The sequence below is a fragment of the Vidua macroura genome, chromosome 14 (genome assembly GCF_024509145.1).
Source record: "Vidua macroura isolate BioBank_ID:100142 chromosome 14, ASM2450914v1, whole genome shotgun sequence".
Lineage (NCBI taxonomy): Eukaryota > Metazoa > Chordata > Aves > Passeriformes > Viduidae > Vidua > Vidua macroura.
Window position 1 is genome coordinate 915,184 of NC_071584.1, and position 27,547 is coordinate 942,730.

A 27,547-nucleotide genomic window follows, 5' to 3' on the forward strand; every position below is an offset into this window, starting at 1 on the left:
CGCTCTCCCGCCCCGCCCGTGTCCGTCCTCTCCCGGCCGTTCCGCCGCCCCACAGGTGCCCCGCTGTCCCGGCAGCTCTGCCGCCCCCTCGCCGGTGCTCGCTGTCTCCCCGCTGTTCCCCCGTCCCGGTAGCCCCCAGGACCAGGCAGACAATTGGCTTCACAGTGGTTTAATGCGAACGGCACCGGGACGTTACACTGGACAGGGTGCAGATAACTGGATGGATGGCAGCCCCGCGCGGGGCAGGGGAAGGAGCCGCGCCCGAGCGCGACTGGCGGCAGCGGGAAGCGGGGACCGAGCCCCTCCGAGGCCGCGGCCGCCTCCACCGGCACCAGGCTCCGCGCTGCCCCACGGCCCTTCTGGGCCGAGCCAGCCCCCGGAGCAGCTCCTTCGCGCTTTCAGCGACTTCTCCCCAGGAGCCACCTCTCGCCCAGCAGTACCAGTTCCTCACCAGAAAACAGAGGAGAGTAGGGAGGGCCTCGGGGACTGTGCCTGGCAGGAACGGGAAGGCATCCACTGTAGGCCGGTGCTCCAAGAAAGGCTCAACTGTGCCACAACAACGTGACCAAGCACTTATAAACCAGCCAGCCTAGACCTGCAGAGCCCCCAAGCTGAGGCCCAACCTCACTCATCACAGCTGCGGCAGCTGGGGGAGCCTCCACAGGACACTTCTGCTGCAGCAGGTCACAGCCTCATTGTCCCCTGGAGCTCTGAACACTTCCCTGACCAGTCGTATGTTCTCACTTTCACACAAGTGACTGCCTAGCTCACTGCAGAACAGGGGAGAACACACAGAGCCACTGCCACTTCTCCTGCTTCATAAGCTATGTCTAACCTAGGACTGACTGCCCATTTTCTGCTGTCCCTTTCTGGAGAGGCGGCCTCACTCCGGGCCCCACTGCTGGGCTCCTCCAGTGGCAGCCAGCACAGATGCATCATCCTACAGCTGCTCCTACCACCTCTCTCTTGCTCCTCCTCAGCCAGACAGTCTGCTCCTCCCGGCTGCTGGGGCCCAGGATAGGGTCACTAGGCTCAGCCGAGCAGGGTGCTGCAGGCAACACCAGCCCAGCAGCCCATGCTACAGCAGGCTGTGGTGTTTCTTAAACTCTGCACCAATGCATCACAGCACATGTGGCTACAGCCCAGACTATCCCATCCTCCACGTGCCAAATGGCCCAAAAAGAGCATCATGAGAGCACGTGGGATGGAAACCCCTTGAGCTGCCAGCAGCACCTTAGAAAGGAGGGGGCACAAATACACCAAATAGGTCTGTAATGCAGGAGGCTGATAGCGAGGTTTGAGTAGGTGTTGGGTCTCAGCACTTCCAGACAGTGAAGAATGGGGGTTTCATGCAGGGTGAATGGGGTGGATGACAGACTGACACAGCCAGGCACCTACTCACTGGTTTGGATAAACCTTACTAAAACTCTAATACCTGATATAATCACTGACCAACATGACAACTGCTATTCTTCAAAGTGTCCTGCAGAGATGCTTGGGGCTGCACAGACAAGGGAGTGAAGGTCATCTCATATCTTCCTGTACAGGGAGAGAGGCAGCTCCTACACCAGAATACCATTAGCAAGTTCCTGCTCCACACCTATCCACATCTGCCCCTAGAGGTGGGACAACACGCTCAATTGCATAAATCTTCACATCTTTAGGCCACGACCACAGCCCAGTAGAACAAACTGCTGCCAGTTACAAAAGAGGAAAATACTGAACAAACTGGGAGGTTCAAGAGAGGAAAAGCTGGTTCAGAGAAGACAGATTTAGTGTAAAAATAAATGTCATTTTTGCAGGAGGGAGGGTGGAATGGAGGAAGACAGTGCCAGGTGCTCCTACTGGCGCACTTTCCCTGGGACGTAATTCCTATCAATAGTCTCCTCTTGCAGGAACATATGTAAGCAGCGCTCGTTCTGTGCCAGTGGGTGTCCAGCAATTCTGGAAGAAAATCAGATGTGGAGGTTAGCACAGCTGCCTCCAAAACCCCCACGCCTCTGATACGTGCAGGAGGGAGTCAGGCAGCCAGCTCAGCACAGCTGCACCGTGCTCAGCCCAAGGCCATGCATCGCTCTGCAACAGGACCAGTAAGAGGTGCCTGAGCACAGGCTGCTCCCTTCCAGGCCGTGCCCTGAACCAACAGCACCACGCTGGTGGGTCTCTGTAGCAGAGCTGTTCTGCTAATACTCACTACACTCTCAGGAGAGAGCACAAAGCACAACCCCCACTTAGGGCAGGACTTGTTCCAGTTCCAGTTCCATTACATGGCTGCAGGCACCACCCTCGAGCACTGGCACCTGCCAGAAGCAGGTCAAGACTCTCTCACAGTCAACCCACGGCCTAGCAACAGCTAAAAAGGCAGCACACAGCAAAGCCAGGACATCAAACTTACTTGTTAATAAACTGTTCTAGGCCCTGTCTCCGCTCCTCAATGAAAGACTCCTCAAAGATGCCTTCATCTCCTCGGAAGGGAAGCTGTCGTTTCAAAGCTTTTCCAGGCAGTGGTGGCACTACAATCTGAAAGCACAGAATCACCCCATGAGCAGAAGAGCCACCTGCAAGCAGATAACCTTTGCTGTTTGATGCTCATCTCCAGTGCCATCACATGGATAGAGCAGAAGGTGCCCACTGTCAGAGACTGGCTAAGTTTCATGTCTCTGAGCATTCTGGGATGCTTGGCAAATGCCTGTGTGTGTGTCTGGGAGGGGCAGATCAGCTCTTGTGAAGGCGAGACAGTGAAACGCTCCACCCCCCCCAAGGCCAGCATCTCAGGCGGGGCAGAGCTGTTCATCAATCACACCCCGTGGGCAGTGCTAACCCAGCCCCTGAGCGACCAGAAGCTGCACCTTGGGAGGAGGCCACAAAGGCCCTGGGGCTTAAAAGCCCCCATCAGGGAGTTCTCTGGCCCCTGCATTCTCCTGGGGTTTCCACCTCACCCATGCTGGAACCCTAGGAGTTGGTAGCTATGTGTGCTTTTCTCTATCTTTTCTGTCTTTCTCTCTCTTCTAATTGTCTTTTCATGGAACTTTTTTGGTAACATAGCAACTTAAGGTTTTAAAGGTTTCACAGTTAAGTAGGATAAGTTTATGCTAAGCTAATAGTAAATTAATGCTAAGTAGTGGTATAATAAGTGTTTTCTAAGTGTATTTACTGCTTTGCCAAAATTCCTTAATTTTCTCTATTTTTGCCAGTAAACTTTTGTGCATTTGTGACCTCTTGAGAATATCTGGTTTGGATTTCTCCTTGAACCAAAGCAGAGTAAAGTAACCTCAGTTTAATCCCTGGATTTAAATGTCTGGGGTGCAACATCCACCACCACAGCCTCACTTCTGGGAGTCTCAAAGACTATTGCTGCAACTGTTCCCACACCCTGGCTTAAGGAATAAGGAGGTCTGAGCCAGGCCTCACCTTACTGTCTCGTTCCAGCTCATTCTTCAGCCACTCAAAGTCGCTGTATCGTCTCCTCACACACGACTCCTTCAATTTGAAGATGGGGAGGTTTGTCTGTAACGAAGCAAAGCAGTTTATCTGCAGGTTGCTCTGGAAGCCACACATGTAACTGAAACCTGAAGCTGCAGTGAGAAAATCAAACCTCCTGAGGACGCATGATGGGAACACTCAACTTCCTTATTCAGGACAGCACAAACACCAAAATCCTTCAGATCCATGCAAGCCAGTCTACTCCGTGCCAGCCATTCCCTCTCCCTTGAGTGACCATTTCTGGAACATGCCCCCTTCCCAGGGGCACACACTGGAACCAGTGCTGAGAATACGATTGTCAGGAGAATGATTCCCCCCTCCACCAAGTTTACTCCATTTTGAAGTGATCTACAAGAGAGTTTCGCAGCAGCCTGCAGAGCAAAAGAATATCTGACCTGACACTGGCATCTCCGTGGAAGAACTAACTGAGGAAATCTTGCCCTAGCAACTGTTCAAGGCCAGACCTTATCTACAGTCTTCTCCCAAAACAGAGCACCTACCCTAACAGGCTTTTTGTGCCCATCTTGTGTCACTGGAGAATGGTGCAGCAATTCCTCACATTTCTCCCCTGACACCGGAGTCCAGCAAATGACAACTGCATTAACTTTACCTTTACCCCATCAACACAGCCTGAATCGTTCCAGGAACTGAGGTAGCAAAACCTTCTGATAGACAGCACTCGGGTATTACTGCCGCACAATTAACTGTGTTATTATGAGGTCTGTGAAATAAACCCAGCTGCTTTCAGAGCATCTCTGCAGGTTTCAGTGGGTCTAAGAGGTTCCCATTGCCACCTGCAGGCTGATGGGAGTCAAGCACCAGGAGAAAAAAGCAAACACCAGTTCTTCTGAAAGGCGGAGGAGACGAAGCAGTTAAATCACGCTATAAGCAAAAGTCAAACCAGCACCACAACACATGCTAAAGGGACCTTGCTTTAGGGGAAGCTCAGTTTTACTTTTCCCATCTGTCAGACACAGAGCAGTGAAGGCGTCCCCGGTTCAGCTCGTTTAAGGCCCAGTGAAGAGAACTCTTGCTCAGCCTGCTATGCACGCTCCCAGCTCATGGGCTCTTGGTAGAGCAGCCAGCATGCAGTGTGAGCAGCTCCCGGGTTACTGCCGCCCAGCTCTCCGCCTCAGCTAAGCAGCTCCTGCTCAGGAACCCTGCTCAGCAACCACCCAGCGGGGCCCTACAGAGGGAACGCACGCAGGAGCCTGCTGAGGCAGCGCGTCCCCGTCCGTGCGCGCCCCGGCCCCGCCGGCTGCCGAGCGAGCCCATCAGCTCTGACCTTGAGTCTCGCAGGCTGCTCGCCCCAGCCCGGCGCTTCGCCTCCTTCCGCCCCCCCGCCGCTCAACAGCGGCACCGCTCCGGCCCTACCCGGCCGCCGTCCCTCGGCCACCGCGTCCCGAGCGCTGCCGCCCCTCCCCGGGCCGCACACCGGGCAGCCCAGCCCCGCAGGCCCGACGGGGGCCGCACCCGCATGCGGAGCTCGTAGCTGGTGTATCTGGCGCGGCCCATGCCCACGGTCTGTGGGTTGAAGATGTCGATCTCGAGGAAGTTGCTGGGCGGCCCGTACGCGTCCGTGAGGTCCTGCGGCTTCGCGTTGAGGCGCCGGGTGTCCGCCACCGCCGCCTCCGACATGGTGGTGGTGCCGCCGCCCCGCCCGGCTCGCCCCGCCTGCTACCGCAGCCCGCCCCGCCCGCGCATAGCAGCGCGGCGCCCGCCCGCCGCCTACATAAACCGACAGCTATCCAGGGTTCGGGGCCCTTCGGCCGCCACCCCGCCCGCACGCCGCGGCACGAAGCCCGCACAGCGCCTGCATAAAGCGCTAGTTATCCAGGGTTCGGGGCCGCTCCGCTACAGCCGTGACAGCGCCGCCGTGCGGCCGCGCCCTGCATAAGCGCAGAGGGTATTCAGCCCGCGGGGCGCGCTCGGCCGGCCCCGGAACCTGCATGGCAGGCTTGCTCCCGTCGCCGGGCCCCCGCGGGACAGGGCAGAGCCCGAAGCTGAGGCGGCCGCCTGGAAACCGGGACGCGGGGCCAAGAAACATTACACAGGGACTGCAACACACGGCGTCTGGAACAGAGCCAGCCCCGGATGCTGCACAGCGCGGGGAGCGCGGGGCCCCGGAACATGGTTGCCGCAGCTCTGACGGGCAGATCGGGACGCAGAGCCGTCACGCCTTTACGCCAGGGAGTGTCCCGGAAATAGGCTCTCATCCGTGACGGGATGGCGGAGGGAGCAGCGCTCTCGGCCCGACCCGGAGTGCCGCGGCACGCTCTGAGGCGGGCGGAGGAGCTGCGACCCCGCCTCGGGGCTGCTACCGCCACGCCACTATCGCCTCTCTGCCATCGTAGGGGGACGAGGCCCGCACTGGGCCTGGCAGGTTATGTAAGCGCGGCCCGCCGGGATGCCCGCTGGGAGCTGTAGGCACATCAACGCGCCGCCTGCCACGCTCGCCCGTACTGGGACACGCCCCGCCTTCCGCCGCAGGGGGAGCTGGGTGCCGTAGTCCGCTGACCGCGCCTGGCTGCCTGCTAACGCCCCAGCGGGACTACCGCTCCCGGCGTGCCCCGCGCGCGCAGGCGCGGGGAGCGGCGCTGCTCCCTGGTAAACACAGCAGCGCGGCGGCGGCGGCGGGCCCGGGGCGCACAAAGGGGTGGCGGGTCCGACGCTCCCGGCGGGGCTAAGGCGGCGCCCATGGCGGAGCCGGCTGGGGCCGCGGCGTCGCCGGACATCGATCCTGACTTTGAGCCTCAGAGCCGCCCGCGCTCCTGCACCTGGCCGTTGCCGCGGCCCGAGGCGGAGACGGGCGGCGCGGCCGGCGCGGCGGAGGAGGGCGCAGGCGGCGCGGCGGCGGGGCCCGGCCGGGCCGAGGGGGCGCGGGCGGGCGGCGCGGCGGCGCGGAAGGGCGGCTCCCGGCGCAATGCCTGGGGCAGCCAGTCCTACGCCGAGCTCATCAGCCAGGCTATCGAGAGCGCCCCCGAGAAGCGGCTAACGCTGGCGCAGATCTACGAGTGGATGGTGCGCTCCGTCCCCTACTTCAAGGACAAGGGTGACAGCAACAGCTCCGCTGGCTGGAAGGTGCGTGACGGGCCGCGGCGGGGGGGGACAGACCTTGTGTGCCGGGCGAGGAGCGGCTGCGGAGGCGCCTCCCCGGCGCGCCGAGCCGCCCCGCCGCCCGCTCCACGCTCACCTGTCGCTGCTGCTCGTCTGCAGCCAGGGCGGCGGTGCCAGCGCTGCAGGGCCTGGGCTTCAGCTCTGCTGAAAGCTCCGGCGCCTTCTCACACCCAGCCCGAGCTTCGGCTGCGTGCAGCCGGAGCAGCTGCTGGGCATGGTTGTGGCATGACCCTGCGAGGCTGCCCCCTGCGCTCTTCGCCTTTAGGAGCTTTTCCAAGAGAGAAGGGAGAGTCGTTCAGCGGGCTGTGTCCAAGGTTCCGTGCAGGGTAAAGCCTGGGCCGAAGGGTTTTTAATCGCAAGGCCGCAGTTCTTCGTCACGTGACTGTGTTAAAGCGCAATATAAATAACTGTGTCATAGCAGGCGTGCTCGGCTTTCAAGAAGGTCTCTTGAAAAAGGGTCCTGTTTCCAGAACCGTCATGGGGGCCTCTGCTGGAGTTTGGAAAAGGGAAAGCAATATTCTGCTCTGAAGCCTCAGCAGTGTCTCTCTCGTTCTGGAAACAGGTGTGTGCAGGGCTGTGTTAAAAGAGCTCCAGACTGTTTCAGTTCTCTGCCTGTGGCGACTTTGTGCTCCCTTATTTTTAATCTAAAGAATTCCAGCAAAGAAAAAGGGAAATGTAAGAGCTAGCTTGCAAAATAGCCCCTCAGCCTGTCCTGATGTATCGGAGCAGATGCCACGGAGACTGGACTCTGAAGAGTGTGATCTGTTGCTCTCTCACTACAGCCTGGAATTACACTCTTGTTTGCAGTATTTATTAGCGGTTCATCCGTGCTGCAGTTCTGCAGGAGGTTCAGCCACCACGGTTTGGGGCTTTGGGCATCCGTGACTCCAGCCACGTGCTCCTCTGCTTGTCTGACTGAGCAGTAGGTGAGGACAGAGAGTTAATTTCAGATAGTAAATAAATAAATAAATGTCTGTTTCTGGTAGCTTGGCTTTCAGCTGGCTCAGCTCTCTGAAGTGGCACACCACGTGGTGGTGTGAGTGCAAACATTCGCTCCAGAGAGTAGAAGCATGGTGAGAGGGATGCAGCTGTCACAGCTTGGGCTGGCACATGTCAATACAAAACTTATCACCTTTCCCATTTATCACTCACTGACAGTTCCTAGAGAGTGCATCTAGTTTAACTAATACGGATTTTTTTCTGTTCTTTGTATGTGTAGGTTGAATTCTGCATACTAAGTTCTGATTTGGGACAGTGCTTGGGTTTTGGTGTTCTTAGTGAAGAAAGATAGTTCTTGCTTCCTCAGGCTGGGGCTACTCTCTTGGTCCTGTTGCTCCTGCATGCAGTCATGTTAATTTAACAGAACTGGTGTGTTTTCTTGTCAGGAATATGTTTGAGTATCTGTTTGGTAGTAGTGCCTGAGATTGAAGCTCAGTGTGCTTTCTGAAATGCTCCCCAGACACTGTGGTGAAGGTGGAATATAGTGAGATGTCCTGCTGGACTGGATGCTGGAATAAGTACACTTCTGGCTTAATCCACTCTGGCTTTTCTTTTGTTATATCCGTTCTTGTGTAATGGGACCATCAGTCTTTGGTTTTACTCTGTGTTTTAATAATGTGTCACTTCTGGGACATGTACCAGTAGATTTAAATTCTAGAAGTTCACTTTGAGAATTTGTGCATACTCGAGAATGAGGTTCCTGGTCAGATGCTGTCGTAGCTTTTCTGTGATTGACTTTTTAGTGTGGTTTTTCAGCCTGGGAACAGACTAATTCTGGCTTTAGAAGGAGAAGAAAAAGAAACTTCTTGCCAAGAAAGATGAGGGCGGGCAGAACAACAACAACTGTGGTGGGACTCAGCCTGTCTTATGATTAGGGCAGTTTAAAGCTCTTGACTTTAACCAGCAAACAGAAAATCATGATAGAAATACAATGCATTTTCTTTCATGCTTACTCGCAAAATCCAGTTGGCAGAGCTTGGCAGGACGTGTGACCATGGAAGTTACTTTTAGTCTTTCTTTCTGTTAACTCAGAGTTACGTGGGTTTGCAAGAGGTTTTGTTTGTTTTACTGGCATTAGTCTGTTTGCATTCAGATCCCTTAAGTGAAGAGAAGTCAGACATTTACAGTTTTACAGATGGGGAGTCAGTCAAGTCAGTTCAATTTGACTTTTGTGGACTTGGTGCAAAATTAATAGGTGCATATTTAAGACAAACTGGATAAACAAAAGGCATGTCTTCACTTGAGGAATGGACATGTCTGTTTTGTTTTGGTTTGGTTTTTTCTTCTTGTTATTTTTAGAGCTGTGAAGCTCTTTGCATGTTTTGGGGGTTTTTAATCTGTAAAGTAAAAGAAAAACTTACTGCCTTAGAAAAACTTATTGTCTTAGCTTTAGCGATTTCTCAATTTGAATGATTTTGCATAAAGGCAATAAATGTGAAGCTGCTGTTAAAGATAGCTGTATCATTTTGATGCCTGTTAAGATGGTTGGTACAGCTCTGGAGTTCTGGCATTTCTGTCTCGTTTGGACAGAGCCAAACTGATAATACATTTTATTTGTATGTAGTGCAGTTAAATAGAGAATTTTGATTAAGTAATTAAAAGCAATGTGTCTTTAAAAACTCTTAATCTACTTTAGTTACTATAAACCCCATAAACTCATTGTTATTTCCTGATTAATTTAGAGCTGCCCTACTCCACTGTACAATTGGGGGAAGTGCAGCTGTTGCAGATTGCCAGGGTGTAACCTCCATGAATTCTGGAAGACTCTTGTGTTTTCAAGGAAGATGGTGTTGGCTGTTCCTAAAGTGCTTCGAGCACTTTTTAAAGGACAGATTTGCTGTGTGTGCAGTCTGTCCTTTCCCTGCAGGAATTCAGCTGAAGTGAAGAATTAACCAGTCTGCAAGGCACAAGTGTCCTTGTAGGGTGTGTTGTGGGGCTTCTTGATAATCCTTCCCTGGGTGCTCTATGGGTATGAGGATAATTCCTTTTGGTTTTGAGATTACTTGCAAGAGGAAGGTGTTGAGGGTTTTGAGTAAAGTGCATAAATCCTGCAGAGAAGCAGTTGGTTTTTACATCCATGAGTATGAGCAAATTTGACACAGTGAGGAACAATATGAAGGACTCATCATTCTTAGTGAAACAAACTGTGTATTCTCCCCAAGCTCTTGTCTTTTCCTTTGTAGGAACAGAATGAATTTTAAAGCTGTCCTTTTCACCCTCTAAAAGTGTGTCACTGAAACAAAAATCAGATGTCTCCTATGTATCTATGTATGCAACATAAAGAACAAATGATTCTGCACTATTACACTAATTATGGGGAGCTGATGTCATATCTCTGCCTCCTGGTACTCCCTATTTATTTCAAATGTGTGCACGGATATACACAACATATGTACGCTCATACACATAGATATGTACATATATGTGTGTGTGTGTGTACATATATGCAACAGCTCAAGGAGCTGTATTATGAATTAAAAATTACCAAGTGTTCTGTTTATCTAAAACAGATGTCTAGCTCTTAATCTTTGTTAAAGTGGGCAGCATTTTCTTGAAAAACTGTCCATTTCAGCCTTGGGTTATGTGTGTATTGCATGTAGTTGATATTAAATGTTGACCAGATGGATCAGGAGACCTGGCTGAGAGCTCAGCCAGAGTCACTTCAGTGGCTTTCAGTGCCAGCTCCAATGGTCCCCAGCCTCTCCCAGAACTGTGGATATCAGATCTCCTGGCAGAACACGTGCAGAGCTCCCTCAGGTTGGAGCAGCTGCTCATCCTGTGGCCCCCTGAAGCTCCTCCATGAAAGAGAATAGGCCAGCAGACAAAAGGAACCCTGTCCATCTTTTGGACTATTTCTGCTGTGCTGCAGCTGGTAGATTCTGCCAGGCTATCTTTATGCCTTGCAAATAAATTCCAGTTCAGTAGATACAAAATCGTGTGAACATTAGTTTTGGCAAAGTTGAAAAGATGATTATTTATTGATGTGCTGACTATCAGTCAGACAACTTTTTTAGTTTTTTCTAAAGTCAGATCTGCAAATAAGCAATGATAAATTCCTAAAATAGGCACATTTGCTGTTTCTTTATAGCTGCTGGTATGTCCCTGTATCATTTAAGATTATTTCTTTTTGCTCAGATTTGTCAAAACCTTAGGTTCTTAACTTGAACCGCTAAGGGGCCAAATCATTATCAGGAGAACTTTCTTTAATTTCACTAAGAATCCCTTTACCTGGGTGGGAATATCTGGTGGCAGTGCTGGGTTTACTTTGACTTTTGGTAATGATAATTGCAAGATACAGGATTACAGAATGGTTTGGGTTGGAAGAGACCTTAAAGATCATCTCATTCTATGTCCCTGCTGTGGGCAGGGATGCCTTCTAATAGACCAGGTTTGCTTCAAGCCACATCCAGCCTGCCTTGAACACTTCCAGGGATGGGACAGACACAGCTTCTCTGGGTAACCTGTGCCAGGGCCTCACCACCCTCACTGGGAAGAATTGCTTAATATCCAATCTAAACCTGCTCTCAAGTTTGAAGCCATTCACTCTTGTCCTATCACTCTACACCCTTGTTAACAGTTCCCCTCCTGATTCCTTGTAGGATTCTCCTTTAGGTACTGAAAGGTTGCAGTGGTTTGAGAAGATGATCAGAATATTTCCCTCTGTTTCCTCACTGAGCCAAAACTGAATGGATGCCATAAACCAAAAGGATACGTAGAACTTCAGCTCAGATACTTGGCTCTGAGCAAAGTGTAATTCTGCCCAACCTTCAGCCTGGGGCAGGTTTGTGCATAGGTGAGGCACAGTGTGGAGTCTGGGGGTGTGTCTGCTGCACAGAGCCACTGACCTCGTTCTCTGAAGAAAGGCTGCTTTCTGTGACTGTCTTGAGAAAGCCTGTAGTATTTATTCCTAGGTTCATGTGCCTGAAAGGATACAATTCCCCATTAAATCTTCTGACACTAAAAATGAAGAAGTATGTGTCCTAAACTGAATTGGAATAGCAATGTCATTGCTGTCATCACTGATACATCATTTAAGTCCACTTGCTCTTTAATGGTTTTGTAGGTGCTGCTCACTGTTAGTTTTGGTTTATTTTGGTTTCTTGGCATTTGCTGCCTTGCAAAGAGGAGGGAGGGTCTGGCTGTTTGAATCCAGTATAGCTGAGGGTGGGTGGAAACTGCTGGACTCTTGCCATTACCTCACGTGGCCCAAAGGCATTCCTGATGTGCTTAGTCCTGGCTGCAGGGAGATATTCCCTGTCCCAGCTGCTGACAGCCTAACTGGGTTTGCTTAAAGCAGGGGGGAAATAAAGAACAGAAGCTAAATGAGGGTTGTTCAGATGCCATACTGAGGAGTCCATGATGGAAACCTGGTGAACACAGGTGGATGTTGTCCATCATCTTTCTCTTAGTGTATTTTACCTTTTAATCCCAGTAGTCCTTTAATGGCCTGGCCACAGCGTGTAGTCTGGCATGGGTGAGGTGGGAGGAAGGCAGCTAGGCATGGCAAGGTGCTGTGAATGGGAGAATGTCAGAGTGCTGGGTGTGGAAAATGAGGCTGGTGGCAGTGCATAGAAGTAGGGCAGTAGTGCGAATGTGGGGTCACCAGGTGTCCTGTATTCCAGGTGAAAAAAAATTGATGAGTACTCAGCTGTGAAGAGGGCCAACCATCACAATGTAGCAACTTGTATTTAACCCTGCTTAAGTGACACTAATAGGCCTTTCTTGTTGTAATGCACTGAAGAAGCATGAAATACGAGAAATTTTTTTTTAAGCCTTGTTGAGTGTTGTTGTTCCCCTCAAAAATCGGGAAAAGCTTGTCTTTTGATGAAAATTCATCTACTTCATACAGTGCCTGTCAAATTACTTGAAGATTTTGCTGCTACTCTTCCCTGCTCCTTGCCATTTTTTTCTGGAAGGCTGCTTTGCTGAATAATTATTCCTTGCAGCACAGCTCAGTTTTCCAGGCAGTCCTCTGAGAAGGCTGTTCCTGGGCTGCTGGTATTGCTTGTTCCAACAAGTTTCTTCTGCTCTATCTAATCCTAAACAGCTTTTGTTGTGTATGCCTGCCTGTCTTGTAAATCACCTCAGTCCTTGCTTTTTAGAGAGCTATGGTCTTCTTCTTCTGGCCTCCCACTGAAAGATTACAGAAAGGAAAATGTTCTTCCTAAGATAGAGATCCCCATCTGCTGAGCTTGACGTCTGTGCTCATGTGTGCTTTCTGGAAGGGGATTGCTGGGAAAGTGTTTCAACTCCCTGGCTCTGGAGCAGTTGTTTACTTGTTGGTGCAAAATCTCTACAAGGAAGACTTTTTCCTGAAGCCTTTGGAGCCAAGTGGCTGAGACAGGCACTGACAAATACAGCAGGCGGAGTGTTCTCCCCTTGAAGCCTCCCAAGAATGCCATGGCAAATGATAATTCAGCACAGTTACAGGCCTGGCAGTGGAACACGGCCCTGCACTGGGATGAGACCAAGTTCTTTGTATGCCTCCAAGGCAGTGAGAGTGTATTACAGGCAGCTGCAGTGATTGCATATATTTTCTTTTTTTTTTTTTTTTTTTTTTCCTTCTGTCACTCATCCTTTAGAGAGTGAAATCTGATCCTCTGTGGTTTGTAGTTTAAACTACATGATGTTTCCTGGGAGAATGGCCAGGAAAGGAAGGAAACCACTGTGTCTCCTGGAAGGGTAGCTGCTCTGTCTTGTCTTTCTGAGCATAGCTTGTGCTTGGTCCTGAGTGCTCTGCTAGCATAAGCCATGCACCACTGCTGCATGGATGAGCTCTTCTGGGCAGGGCACAAGAGCCTCCTTCTGATCCTGTAAATTTCAGTTTTATGGTAGGGAACCTCAGCTGTACCTACAAAGCTGTCCAGCCCCCTGGGAAGGTTGTCAGTGGCCTTTAGTCTTCTGTATTCACTTCAGCCGAGCATTTTCCATGGTATCTGTGGCAGCTGCCCATGAGGCTGACTGAGCAGGACAATGTCTTGCTTGTGCTACCAGCTCCTGTGGTAATTCCCTGATGTGAGACCAAAGCACTGTTTGGTGCTGGGGGGGATCCACAGCAGCACTAATACTGGTGCTGGGGCAGACCTGTTTTGATGGTGAGAAGAGCTTCTGTCCTTTAACTGTGGCCAGGAGATTTTATCAAAGAAGACTTAATGTTCTGGTAACTAAGATTTAGGGAATAGTTTGCATAAGCTCCTAGCCACACTTCTGTGGCTAGTCCATATATCCTAGTTTGAAGACACAGTGGTTATGACCTAGGGAATGGTTCACCCTTCAGTGTACAATAAATGTCTCTAGCCAAACTTGATTTTTTTGCATACTATCTGTGCTTAATTTCAGACTGGTTTTGTCTGAATGTGGTTTGCAGGAATCATCTTTGATCTATGATGGATTTAGAGACACAGGCTGGCTTTTTTTTTTTTTGTGGCAATGCTTATCACGCAGCCCTAAGTACCACTATAAGATACCTAAATAAATAGCAATATCCTCCCCTAACTAGTGGCTGAAGATATTCCTAAGGATTTGAAGGATTCCTGCTTGCACCTCTTCTTCAGGTCATGCTTCTTTATGATCAAAGAGTTGCAGAGTCAAGACCTTGTGTGTTTTGCAGATGCTTAGACCAGCTGGGAGCCTCCCACACTGCTGAAGTTGCACATCTAAAACGTTAATGTCATCTGTATGTTTCTGGTGTGGGTTGCTTAACATTGAGAAAGGAAATATGTCAGGGTTGCCCGGGTGACTGCACTCTGTCATTTCCTCTTCTGTCAGGTCTGACTTGCAGTTCTGTGATTATTTTAGCATAATTGATCTGTCCCTGGGTTTCTCAGTGAGACTGGAGGATGCCCTCCATGTGTTAGGTGTATTGAATAGCAGGTGCATTCTGGTGCTGTCCTGCAGCACCCGGGCCGGGGGGTGTGTGGGTGCAGGTGGAGTTTGAGACACTCTGGGCTCCAGCCTGCAGCCGTGCAGGCAAGCTGGGTCCTGCAGGTGAGTTAGGGCTCGGGGCACTGTGCTGCAGTGCTGAGCTGTCTCCATTGGCTGCAGGAGAGCTGCAAAGCGATAACTTAGGCATTGCAATTTAGGTAACACTTAACCCTGTTGAAAGAAACATTCCTTTTTTTTCCTCTGCCTCCAACTACAGCTATGTGGTGCTTGACCCCCGCGGTGAGATAGTTCAAAAAACAGAGATAAAAGAGGCAGGAAAAGTAGTTTCCAAGGAAGGATAAGGCTGCTTTCCAGTTTGGTTTGCTCTCTGAACTGGCTTATAATGTCACAGATGCTTGTGTTACGGAAGGATGAGAGTTTGAAGATGAGGAAGGAAGGAGTGGTACAGCAATTATCTGTTTCTACAGCTTTTCCATTATGTCAGTTCAGCAGTAACATGTAAAATCACTTTGAGACTGTTTTAGAAAAGGTACCAGACTTCATTATGCTCATGTGAATCCTATTCTTATTCCAAGATGTCTTATTTCAAGCTGCTTTTCAGCCAGAAATTAGTTACACAAATTGTCTCTTACGATGCTTAAGATGCCGTCATGAGTTCACAGGCTACTTTCAGCAGAATAAATGAAGAATTAGTGACAACTTAGTGGTTCTTATTGCTGCAGCAGTGTGCATTTACTTGGGAAAAGGGGTGGGATTCTTTGGAAATGAAAGCAGCAGCCTTGCAGGAGACAGTGCGCCAGTCTGGATTACTTGTTTCAACACTAGAAGGAAAGGAAAACTTTGCTTAGAGAAGATGCCAGGCAGGACTATTGTACAGCTATTACTGTGAACAGCTCAAGTAATAAAACTGTGTAAGAGCTTTGACTGACACATGTTCCATCAGGCTCTGGCTCTGCAGTCACTCTCCAATTAAGAACATGTGTATTCTTTGATACTGGTTGCAGCATGCAGCCAGTCTTCTCCAAATCCTCAACAGCCAAAGGTTAAAATGAAAGCTAAGCCAGGATGATTCTCAGATCGCCTTCAATCTCTGTAAAATCTTTCCACTTTGCCTGTATTGTTTATCTGTCTGCATCTACTTTTTTCTAGGATAGTACTTTTGGTGAGGTGGCCAAAATTAGCATGGGGAGGACTTTTCCGAGAGGAAAAGGGTGGGGAGGGGGAAAGCAGCAGACAGGAAAGAACTGTGTTGAGAGTTGGTGGAAAAATATAAAAGCACAATTAATTTGTTCAGAATTAAGAGAGTATGCATGAAAACTGAAGGTTGTTATATAACTTAGTTAATATGAAAAAGATGTTGCGCTTGGACCCCTGTTGAGTTTCCAATGCAGCACCTTTTAATGATTTGTAATTTGGCCATCTGAACAAATTAAGTGCAGATTATCAAATAAATTCATAGGCCTCAAGGGGAGTTTATGGAGGATCTGTTCGAACAATGAGATTGTTGCTTCCTGATTCTAAAATACTGGGGTGTTTATCAGTTCAGGATGAAAATTGAGTTTGATGCTGGTGTACAGACATGTTAGCTTGTAGTTTTCAGCAAAGCTAAACCAAAAGGAGGGAGCTGGGAGAGGCAAGGAATGTGTGTCTTACCCAGCAGAAAGATGGGAGAGGCTAAAACTGGCATGTACTGTGTGGGAGTGCAGTATCCACTGAACATCTTACCCTGTCAGGAACATGCACCAAGGAAAGCACACAGCCTCCTTGCAGAGGGAGCCTGGCAGTCTCCAGGATTCTAGGACTCTTGTTCCTTGAAGTTTCTCTTCCATTTCTCCAGTTTTGGGGTGGAGATGTTAATGGGTGCACTGAATAGAAGCGTTTTGCTATTTCTCTTCACCCAGTCTGTTGGATACTGTTATGCTCTGCTTGAATCTGACTGAAAACTGGCCATATAAACATAAAAAAAAAATTAGCCAGGCTTATGCTGGGTAAAGGGGATGACAAAAGTGTGTGAACAGCAATAGCTCAAATTCAGGTAGGCTCATGTTGAAATTGCAGGTTGTGTTTTAGAACTCGTTTACTTGCTCTGTGATATGCCTAATTTTTTGCAGATTCTGTATGGTCTTTAAAGTTCTTTTGTGTTAATATTTTGCTGGCTGAAAGCTGCTAGTTGTCATGGTAGCTTCACCCTTGATATTGCAGTGAAACATGGCACTGCTTGCTAGTGCTGCAAAGCATGTTCAGACAGAAATAGCAGGTTTTTATGGATAGCTTTTTGTTATAACTTTCTTCTCTGGATACTGTCTGAATGTGTTTAAGCTTGTGTGGTTTCTAGGTGGGAGGTGTGTCAACTGTCAGGTCCTCACTTTTTCTGGGTTTTCATTCTTTTTTTTTTTTTTTTCAGAACTCTATTCGACATAACCTGTCCCTGCACAGCAAGTTTATTAAAGTCCATAATGAAGCCACAGGGAAGAGCTCTTGGTGGATGCTCAATCCTGAGGGTGGCAAAAGTGGAAAAGCACCAAGGAGAAGAGCTGCCTCCATGGACAACAGCAGCAAACTTGCAAAAGTCAGAGGTAAAGCATCTAGGAAGAAGCCTTCTCTCCAGTCTGCTCCAGAATCCTCTGCTGACAGTCCTGGCTCCCAATTTCCTAAGTGGCCTGGGAGCCCATCCTCAAGAAGCAATGAGGACTCTGATGTGTGGAACACCTTCCGGCCTCGAACCAGTTCCAATGCAAGCACCATCAGTGCCAGGCTTTCTCCTATCCTGACAGAGCAGGATGACCTCCATGATGAAGAGCTGCTTCCTTCTCTGGTGTACTCCAGTGCATCCAGCAACGTTCCACCAACTGTGACTGAGGAGCTCGAGCTCATCGATGGCTTAAATTTGATGTCTCCCAGCTCATCTGTGCTATCTACCCAGCAATCTGCCTCGAGTGGTCAGATCCAGAGAGATTCCAGCTTTTCCTTGCAGAGCCCAAATGCGGCTGGTCAGACTTTTGGCAACTCCCTTTTTAACCCTGTTGATATTTCACTGCAAAGCTCTGTCAGCCATTTCTCTGCCCCTCAGACCTTGGAAGCTCTTCTGACACCCAGCTCTCCACCTCCAAGGGATGTCATGATGACTCAGGTGGATCCAGTTCTCCCACAGACTGGTAACAGGATGAGCAGCCGAACTCTTCTGCTTCTGGGTGGACAAGCTGCCCAGAGTAAGATGAGCTCAGGCAATCCACGAGGAAAGCCTGCAGAGCTGCAGGCAGAACCAGTTGGTGCCAGTGTTTTGCCATCAACGCTTCCCATAGTGACATCTCCTCAAAACACTGCCAGCATCACCAGCTTGAAGGCTCCAGTTTCTGCAACAACTGCCCAGTCAGTCCAGCTGGGCAGTCCAGTGCTCCTTTCATCTGCCAGCCCTGCTTCCCTGGGATTGAACCAGGACAGGCTGCCCACTGACCTGGACATTGACATGTACATGGAGAACCTTGAATGTGATATGGATTACATAATCAACAGTGAACTCATGGATGGAGGACTGGACTTCAATTTTGAACCTATTCTGCCTACTCCCAGCTATCCCAGCACCTCACAGGCCTCCAACCATACCTGGGTACCAAGTTAACTTCAGGAGCACAAAAAGGTAGGTGTAGTTGTGTAAAATGCTACCAACAGCCCTGTCTAGGATGGTTCCTGTGCCCAACTCTGCAGCAGTTAAAGGAACCTCTTTGAAAGCATGGTAAAAAGCTTTTGGAAGAGTTGTGCTCCCTTTTAGGAGGAGAAAAAACTGTTTAAAGGTAGGTGGGTTTAACTTACTTAACACAATAGTGTGTTTTTTGAACTAGAACAGCAACCTGAATGAAACTCCTGTTGTCTCCTGTCACCCAAGATGGCTCCATCACAGGACACCAGGCAGTGCCTACTGCTCTACAGCTGACATGAGAGCATGTGCTGATTCCATGAATAAAGACATCCACTGGTATATACAGAATGGTTGAACTGAGCCAAGCACATACCGTGTTTCTATCCAGGTTATTATTATCCCTGCAGAATTCTCTAGGATGTGTAGTAGCAAAGCATGCCCGTGTCATGGCTGTCTGCTTTGGTCTGCGTGTGGCAGGTCACAGTCACTCTTATCACACCTCCTGCCTTGCCCTTACCTGGGATAGTGTCTGTAAAGTCAGGTAAGCTGGCTCACCAGCATTAACTACCGAATTGCTTCCCATTGTTAGAATTAGGGAAATTAGGAAACAGGAGTCTGCAGTGTGGATGGAGGTGGAAGGAAGAAGGATGTGTTAGTGCTATCCCATGTACTGCGAAGCTGCCTCTTCAGCAATTTGTCATATTTGCACAAATAAAGTCAGTTTGGCAAATAGTGTATATGACAACAAGACTTAAAATATCTTATTGAGGCAGTGACACCCTGACTTGAAACACTTAAGCCAGAGGCAGTGGAAGAATTAGAGAACTGGAGCTGAAGGCCTGCTTCGCGCTTGGAACTCAGCTGATGGAAAGTGGACAGGCTGGAGCATAGGCTGGATATTGGTTGGAAAGTGGAAGCCTTGCCAAAAATATTTCCTTTTTAGGAGGCAGATATGGTATTTGTTAGTGTTGCAAATTCAACTGCTAATAGTGTCCAGCTGAGCAGGCAGAAGTAAGGGCAAAATGCAGATACTGCTTCAGCTGTGGCAAGCCCTTGAGCTTCAAAATCATGGGGACAGAAATTGTCATCTTCTTGACCTTAATGCTCCTTCCTAGGCACCTGAGTAACTTGGAGGTGGTTTGGACCAGGTGACCTCTGTCAGTGCAGCCATTTTCTACAAGTGTCTTTGGTCTAGACAGAGTAAAATGCTGTCCTTTGAGCTGGTGTTACTTAAACTGTGTGAACATATTGATGCACCGCTATATATTGAGGTTTTAAACACAATTCAACTCCCCTTTATTCCAAGTCACATCCCACTGCTTAGGATGTCATTTCTTGGTGGTGTTCTTCTGTTTGTACCTAACAGATCTCTTTATTGCAGGGAGAGGAGGATCAGTCAGGCTTTTCTGTTTTCTTATGGGACTTTTTATAGTGATGTGTGTTAACTGTGCATTTGCTGAATTACTGAATGTCTTAATTTAAAGATCTTTGGGTGAAATACAGAAATTCAGTTTCGATTTCAAAGAAAAATTTGGTTGACAAAACTATGGTGTCCTGCTGTGTTAGGACTGTTTGTGATTTAGTGACAGCGGCTGTGGCTTTTTGAGCAGTGTTTCCACTGGATATTGTTCTGAGCTGTTGTGTTGTTGATTTTGTTTGTTTGTTAGGGTTTGCTTTTTTGTTTTTATGCCATGCTAGGGCAGGCCATTATATTTGTGGACTTTTCAAGGATGAAATATCTTTCACAGAAGTGTTTTCAAAACATAGGAAAGCGGTCCTGCACTCCTGGGCCAGGTAGACAAGACCTCTTTTTAAAGCATACCAGGTATAGATTATTTTTTAGGAGTGTAAAGCAGAGAAGCTGAGGAATTATTTATCAAAGGATAGGATCTAGTACTGTTGAAAATGTGGATATAATCAAGTGCTTAAGAGGGAGAACAGGAGCTCTTGAAAGCAGGGTTATGTTCCTGTTCCATTTTATATTCTGTGTGAATTGCTTAATCAAAACAGAGGAGCTACTGATGTTAAAACTCCTGGATTTTCTTTGTTCCACACATGAAGTTGAGGTGATCCTTTCTGGGAAATGTGCTGGGCACGAAGGAGTGAGATCTGGAACAAGTTGTGAACCACTATTGTGTTTGAGCAGAAAGCGTAGCTCCAATGTGCCTCGGTGCTCTGCTCACAGCAGTGCTGCCCCAGGAGGAGAGGCCACACCCTATCAGTGTGCTTTGCTTCAAGGCTTTTATTCTGTCCTTAGACTATGTTTGCCTTTTCTGAATTTTGCAAAGCTTTTCTGTTTTGCCTGTATCCTGGAGTCCATGGAATGGGATGAGGAGGAGCTTTTTCCCCAAAGGAGAGCAAGTATTGTGCAAAAGGCTGCCCAGACAGAGAGGTGAATCGGGTTTCTAGCAAAGGGGGAGCAGGGCACATGTGGAGAGGAATAGGAGTGTTCCTGGGAAAGAAGGCAGAATGTTTTCTCAACGAGTTACAAAACCAAGTGAGCTGCAGACATCATCTGTAAGGAGGTCAAGACTGTGCCAGTTGTCCCTTACTGCAGCGAGTTCTAGGATCCCTGTTTGCAAATCACTGTTCAGGGAAAGCTGTATATTGCTCTGGTGCGGCAGGCATTTTTCCTTTCATATCCTTTCTATTACTGTGCTTTTCTCTATGTTAAATTCACATTGGCAAAAGCTGGTCTTAAGTGATCACTAACAAAGCTGTTCTGAGTAGTTCCCGTGGGCTTAACTGGTGGCCTTCTAGGTCAGTTATGGGTGTAATGCTGAGCAAAAGCTGTTTATCAGTTAATCACAGTGATCACATTCTGATTTGAGCAGCCAGAATGAAAGTGAGCTGGGGAAATATTTCTCTTTGTAGACAAGAGGATATCTTAAGGAAAGAGTACTTAAATCTTATCTGCAGCACTTGGGAAGATAGGAGCTAGTTGGTGTTACCCTTGGTGCTCAAAGCTCCCATGATTTTATCCTCTTCTTGCAAGTTAAATGCCAAAGAGTTTGTCCACAGCTTCACCAGGAGTCTGTTTGAACCCTGCCTGTGTTTCTTTGCATGGAGATTAGAGATCAAACATTGAAACTTTGTCTCTGCCCAGCAGTGATGCAGCACCCACAAACTAAGCTATTAGCCGCAGAGGAAGACAGGATAGAAATAGAACTGCCTTTTTTTGTAAAGTGCTATCGTTTTTATCTCATTGGGTGTAAAATCCATTTACTCTTTTGGTGAATATTAGTTAATTATTGCTAGTTATTCAGTTAGACTCCCTATAGCTTCAGAGTCTGGAGAACTCTTTATCCCTTGCCCAGTTTGGTCTGTGGTCTGGATTAATGCTTTTCTTGCTCTGTCGAATTCCCTTTGCTCCAAACATTGGATTTTTGTCTGACAGAACATAAATAAATAAAACCCTCATAAACTTGCAATTTTCCAAAGCAGCCCATTGCTTTGGTTTCTGTTTTAATTTACTGTCTTTTCTTGTTCAGTGCTGATTCCCTCTTGCAGTTTTTGGGTTTTTTTTTTTTTCTTTTTCACGGGTTTATTTCATGCTCATTGTTACTGAATGCAGCTGATGGGATGCCCTACATTTATCCTGTTGTTTTGCCTTTCAAAGTGGATCCTGTACCTACAGTGGTGGTTTTACGTCAGTGTCCTAAGTCAGCTTAGACTTATTCCAAGGCTTGTTTGAATGAGTTGTGACAGCTTTATTGAGGTGAGGCAGAAGATCTGAGATCTTGAGACTTTTGGGGGATTGAGTTATCTAAAAATGTGTAATTATTTGGAAGGTAGAGACAGGATTTCTCTAAGTGGGTGAGCATAAACAGTTTGTGTGTGATCTTTAAAAGTCTCTTTTTCAGTCTTTTCCCTACCAATTAGTATTTATGGTTGTTTAAGGTGAAGAGTAATTTTCCTCTTCCCTGCTACTTTCCTGCAATGCCTCTGGTGTTGGCCAAGTCCTTCTTTAAACATCCTTATCTTGCAGAGCCTTGTTGGTGCTGTCAGCTTACCGGAGGAATACTTACTGCTGACCTTTCTGTCTCAGTCATACTCTGAAGCTTGGAGCTGAGCAATTGCATCCTCCACTTGACTCTCTGTTGATCAAGGTCTCTTGTGGTCTGTTGGGTCTGTAGGGGCAGATTGGTAGTAATTAACTCCTTATCTATGCATCCAGGATTCCCACTGAAGCAGAGCTCTAACCAGTCACTCTTATTTTTCTTCTTCCTAGTGTCCTTCAGGGTTCTGACTTCACTTCCCACCCCAGCAGAGAAAAGAATGGAGCATGTTGGATTCAGTTTCCCTGCACATCATGCCTTGGGCAGAAGGGGCTGCCCATCTGGGAAGAAGGGGCAACCTGGATCTGGCTGCAACAGGAAGAGTTTAAAAATAGTAATCCTGTTATGTGCCATGGCTCTTCCTACAAACCCGACCCTGCCTTGGACCACCTGGAGAAACCCATGTCCAAAGAGGAGCCCTGGTAAAAACCTCAGCCAGAAGACTCTGTGCCAGGCAATAGTGTTTTCCTGTGTGATGAGTTGGGTGTGCTGGAGGAATCTCTCACTGGCTGTCCTCTCTCTGCCACGGCAGAAAGTCTCCCAGTGCCTCAGACTGGTGGAGGGCTGGCTCTGTTCTTGCTTGGCTTGCCTCACGGGGCAAAGCGGTTGGACTCTCTGATTAAGCCACCAGACGTGCACTTGGTATCCCACAGACTCGCAGAGGAATTGGTGGGAGCCTGCTGGGAGAAGCCCTGTGGGAGAAGGGTGTGCTGTTTCAGGGGTTGGTTTGTGTGCCTATCACTGGAGCATCCATCACTGTTCTGCAGGGAAGGGTGGTTGTCGTGGTATAGAAGGCTTCCAATTGTCCCCCTGGTTGGAACAGGAGGACACTGAGTTTTTCACTGTGCCAACTGAGCCCCATTGAATCAGAAGCATGTTTTGAGAAGTCCCTATGCTGTCCTCAGCACTTTCCTGATACACCAGGCTGCTGTAAAATAAGCACAGGTGCTAGTAGCTGCTTTCTGGGACTTAAAAACATTGTTTTGGGTTTGTTTTTGATCTGTCTTGCTACAGCAGCAAAATGGAAAGCCTGGGTGTGGCCTTAACAGAGCCCTGGTTGCTTTTCAGAAGGGCATTTTCTATAGATGAAATATTTTTTTACTAATCTGGGAACTTTCTACAGTGAACATGAAGCCAATGTAATGTGTGTCCCTATTATGCATCTCTCCATCTGAGAAGGTAACAGTGACAGACTCTTTTTCAGAGCTGGATTAGGAACAAACACATTTGATGTCTGATGATGTATATGATTGAGGGGAAGGAATTGGCAGGTCCCCGTGGTTTCAAACCACTGTGGGGAAGAGTTGTACATTATTGTAATCTATATGTAAAAGTAGGTGCAAATTACATAGAAGCTTTTCTAAATCTTTTTAAATATATATTATATATTTTAATTGAAGAACGAGATTATTGGATAAAAAGAAACAAAACACATTTGCTGCATCTGTCCCCTTCATACCAGATAACACTACAGTATGGGATGGGGCAGGCCTAAGGCATTTTGGGCCAAGAAGCTGAAAATGCTGGGAAAGTGGAAAGGACACGGCCCTGTAACTGAGGAATGGCTGCTCTCCCCAGAAGAGGCAGAGGGAAGGTGCCTGGCAGGGCAGTCAGCCACAGCTGCTCAGGCTGGGCATTCCTGCCAAGCCAAGAGCACAATGGAGGGAATGCTAATCATTAACAGTGCTCCTTCTCAGCTAATCCCTGAGTGACCGGCCTGCAGCTGATCCACAGGACAGATTCCCTAGTCTGCTGAGGAGATGGTGTGGACTGGATGGTGCTAGATCTGCTGACACTCTGCATAGCCCTTATGGAGGACATGATCAGTTGTATTTGGTAGCCCACTTTGGTTTCTGAGGGTTTTTGTTTTCTTACTGAAGCTTCTGCTGCTGCTGGGGAACTTGAAGCCTGTAGGCTCACCCTCAGGGGTCCACCTGGGATCCTGTTCTGTCTCTGTATTCTTGCAGAGCAGAAATTAGGGGTCAAAAGACAAATTCAGAGCATTAGTGGCATCTTGCTGTCACTGTTTTGGTGTTTGCAGTGGCAGGATCGGTGGGAGGCATGGTGCTTTCATGGTCTTCCCGTAGCTTTGGTCTGGCAGAAAGACTCTCCAGTCCTTTTTGAAGGTGGCTTCAGTTCAGAAAGTTTCTATTACACAGCTACACTGTTTCACCAGCTCGTCTGCTCTGTTTTCATTTTCATTTGAGTGGAGATTGGAACAGGAATGATTGCCTTGTTACCTCCAACAAGGAGTCTTCAAAAGTCTTATCTACAGCATGCTATGCCATCAAAGCCTTGAACAGTTCAATAACCTTTGTTTTGGAGGCTGCCTTCATGGCAGACCTCCCAGTGATGTTTCAAATTTACCCACAATCTACATGTCTGGCCACACCTCATTGTAACAAATAAACAAAAAGGCAGCTCCTAAACTGGGATCCCAGGTTTGCACATTTGAGGCATGGATGAACATTCTCATTGGAGTTACTTCATTACACAAGTGGATAGATACCCTTTCACAACACCTGATGGCATGTGCCACGCATAAGAATCAGCCGTTCTGAGCTGCAGTGAACAGACTGGAGAGATTTATGTTATTTGGCACATAATATGCTACCTTGTTAGCTTGAGTCCTGAAGGGAACTTGATCCAATGATGTGCAGAGCAAGTTGAATGGCTGCCTGTGATTCACAGCCATGTAGCAAAGGACGAGACACCAGTATGTGTGGTCATGTTAAATGTGAGTCTCTGGCTCATTTCCCATGAAAATGGGACCCAAAGCAATAGCAAAGACAGTATTAGTACCCAGTGGTTCAGAGCAGAAGTGCACAGTGAGCTGTGTTGGGCTGGGTTATCTGTGGGAAAGGGGCGCTGTGTGCAGGCTGTTACAAAGCGTCCCTTGAGTGGCGGCCCTGGGAGCTGGCCTGATCTCTGCCTGCAGGCACATCTGGCATAACCTCAGCTGCTTCGTGTCCTTGGCCAGATCCTGCTGAAGGAGGTGCAACACCAGGGCTCATCGTGGTTAGTGCTCTAGTGTGAGTTCAGAGAGGACCCTGTCCTTTGAGTAAGGGATAGAGCACATAACTATTTTTTTCCCACATTCCCCTGGCCATACTTCTGGAGATAGCACTGGAGATGGGGGCACCTCTGGAGTCCTGCTGTAACAGGCTCCTGGCAGTGACATTTCTGCCTTGCTGCAGTCTGTACAGGTGCTTTGTGTCTCTTCAGCACAGCAGGAGCTGTCAGTGGCTGAAGAAGCTTGAGAGTGCACTAGTGCTGAGAATGGTGTTCAGAAGACCCGTGGAGTGCTCAATAAACCATGAATGTAACGTTGCAGGCTCAAGCAAGCAACTTATCTTCTTTTTTTTGTGTTTAGCAGGATAGCTTGTATTGTGGGCACAGAGGGCAGTGATGTAGAGAATTTGGGAGATCTACAGACACTTCATTTTCATAAACCTTGAGCTTTTTTAGCCTGAGATACTTCCTCATAGGACACAGGATACTCTGCAGTTCCTAAACTGCTGCTTGCAGAAAGGCTCTACCTGGCAAGGGGTTGCTCAGTACTTGTCCAGTTTTTTGTATTCTTGCCCAAAGCGTTTGCTACTTGCTGCTACTGGAGCCCAGATAATGTCTTGGTGGCTCTTCATGCTGCATTAGCACCACAGGCCCCGTACTTTGGGCTAGTTTTTGCTCTAGTGAAGGATTGGGGATTTTGAGACCAGCTGTGAGTGGGGTGAGACGGGAAGGGGCCAGTGACATGGGGAGTGGTGCTCCTGGATAAGTGCCTGAGGGGAGTGGGCAAGGGGCTCTTGGCATGAAGCATTACTTTATGTTGTGTTCCTTGTCCTCACTGAGCTCAGGCAACAAGTTTCTCCATCTTCAGAGGATCAAATGCCATCTTACACAGCATTGAAGCCACCATGCAGCTCAGGGCCACAGAGGATTCAGGTAACTAGGCCCATAGAGCTTAGTATGAGGCAGACTTGTTGCTTTTATTTACTCTTGGGTTTAGCAAATTGCTTGAACTTTCTTTATAATTTAAGCATATTTTACTTCAAAGCATGTACTTCCAGCTTCATATGAGAGCTTGGAAAATTGGAATCTTCTGGGAGCCCTTAATTTTCCTTGCTGGTGTGTCTAAAAACATGTCATCGCTATCCTGTGCTGCTTTAAAAACAGCAGTCAGATCATCCTGATGAGAGGAATGAGGCATTCCAGAGCCTGGATGTATTCATAAGCAAGAGTCATAATAGAAGCAAGTAGCACTAATCAGCTTTTCCAAAAGAAATGCCTAGAAAGCTTTTATGTAGATAAGAATTTATTAATTTTCTTACTTAGTTGCTTGTTTATAGCCACATTCAAATGCTTCAGGGCTAGCCTTGCTCCAGGATTGAGTAACCTGTGTCTGGTGCCATGGGTTGGAGTGCCTTGGGAGTGGTGTCCTGGACTGTCAACAAAATGTGAAAGGGACATGAGCATGAACAGAGAATAGCTTAGGGCTTGCCTCAGTTGCATGTCTAATGAAAAAGATGTTCTAATTAATGTGGGGAAAAGCAAGCAGGGGTGACTTCTGAAGCCTGAAAGATCTGTCCATGTGAAGGTTTGGAGCATGAGCTAACCCATCACCACACTTACTTGTCCTTCAGGAAAGGGATCCCCTCTCTTCCACTGGCGTGTGTCTCTCGCTGCACCCTGACATGTCTGTAGCTGATGGAAAGCAGTATCTGATGGAATCAAAATCACTCCTAATACTGTGGTGTGAAGCAGGGAGCAGAGGCAGCAGAAGCTGAAGGTGTAAGAGCTGACAGTGTTACTTTTATGGTTCTTTGGCTGAGGCAGTGTTACGATGTGTGGGAGAAGGGGATGTTCTGGGACACAAAAAGAGCCCTCGTTGCTTTTCAGAAGGACAGTGGTGTGGGACTGGTGGTGTGGGGTTCCCCAGGGTGTCTTGAGAGGTTTGGCTATGTAGAAGACAGGTTATTGTCCTGAAAGCAGCTGCCTTCATATGGCACTGGGGTGGTTCTGTGAAATGGTGCTTCCAGCACAGTGGAGTCTTCACCTGGTGCAGGCCCAGGAAAGGTTTCTGCATTGCTAGCACAGATGTCTGCTGCACACAGGGCACCACTACCTGACATCGTTTCCACCACATCCCCTGTGCACTCTTCCACCTATTTCTCACAATATTTTTTTTTTTTTTAAATAAACCTCTGCTTTTGTTTGCTCTCTGTAGCAGTGTAACTTCTGAACCATTACAGGCTTTGTTACCATCTGTGCTAGCAAGACTGTAGAGTGTGCTAGACTAGGGGGGAATGTTTGAAAAATAAAAACCTGTAATACTCTGCTCTGTGTCTCATCCAGTTTGTTTTGTTCT

At 48.3% G+C, this 27,547-nt stretch overlaps 2 protein-coding genes across 3 annotated transcripts; one reads left to right on the forward strand and one right to left on the reverse strand.

Annotated features, from left to right (window-relative positions):
* Positions 1–153: 153 nt before the first annotated feature.
* SNX12 (sorting nexin 12) lies at positions 154–5,169 on the reverse strand. Its single transcript, XM_053990424.1, has 4 exons — positions 4,957–5,169; positions 3,412–3,507; positions 2,396–2,520; positions 154–1,944 (listed from the first exon to the last, which is right to left on the reverse strand). The coding sequence occupies exons 1-4, from the start codon at positions 5,119–5,121 to the stop codon at positions 1,842–1,844; spliced, it is 489 nt and encodes a 162-aa protein (XP_053846399.1). The 5' UTR covers positions 5,122–5,169; the 3' UTR covers positions 154–1,841.
* A 357-nt stretch (positions 5,170–5,526) lies between these two features.
* On the forward strand, positions 5,527–27,517 carry FOXO4 (forkhead box O4). Of its 2 annotated transcripts, XR_008439349.1 has the most exons (4): positions 5,527–6,564; positions 16,889–18,121; positions 22,110–22,230; positions 22,353–27,517. XR_008439349.1 is itself a non-coding variant. In XM_053990050.1 (3 exons), the coding sequence occupies exons 1-2, from the start codon at positions 6,181–6,183 to the stop codon at positions 18,101–18,103; spliced, it is 1,599 nt and encodes a 532-aa protein (XP_053846025.1). In that variant the 5' UTR covers positions 5,528–6,180; the 3' UTR covers positions 18,104–18,121; positions 22,353–27,517. The 2 variants fall into 2 exon arrangements, 1 of the variants encoding a protein (XP_053846025.1); XM_053990050.1 differs by lacking the exon at positions 22,110–22,230 and having other exon boundaries at positions 5,528–6,564.
* The last annotated feature ends 30 nt before the right edge of the window (positions 27,518–27,547 follow it).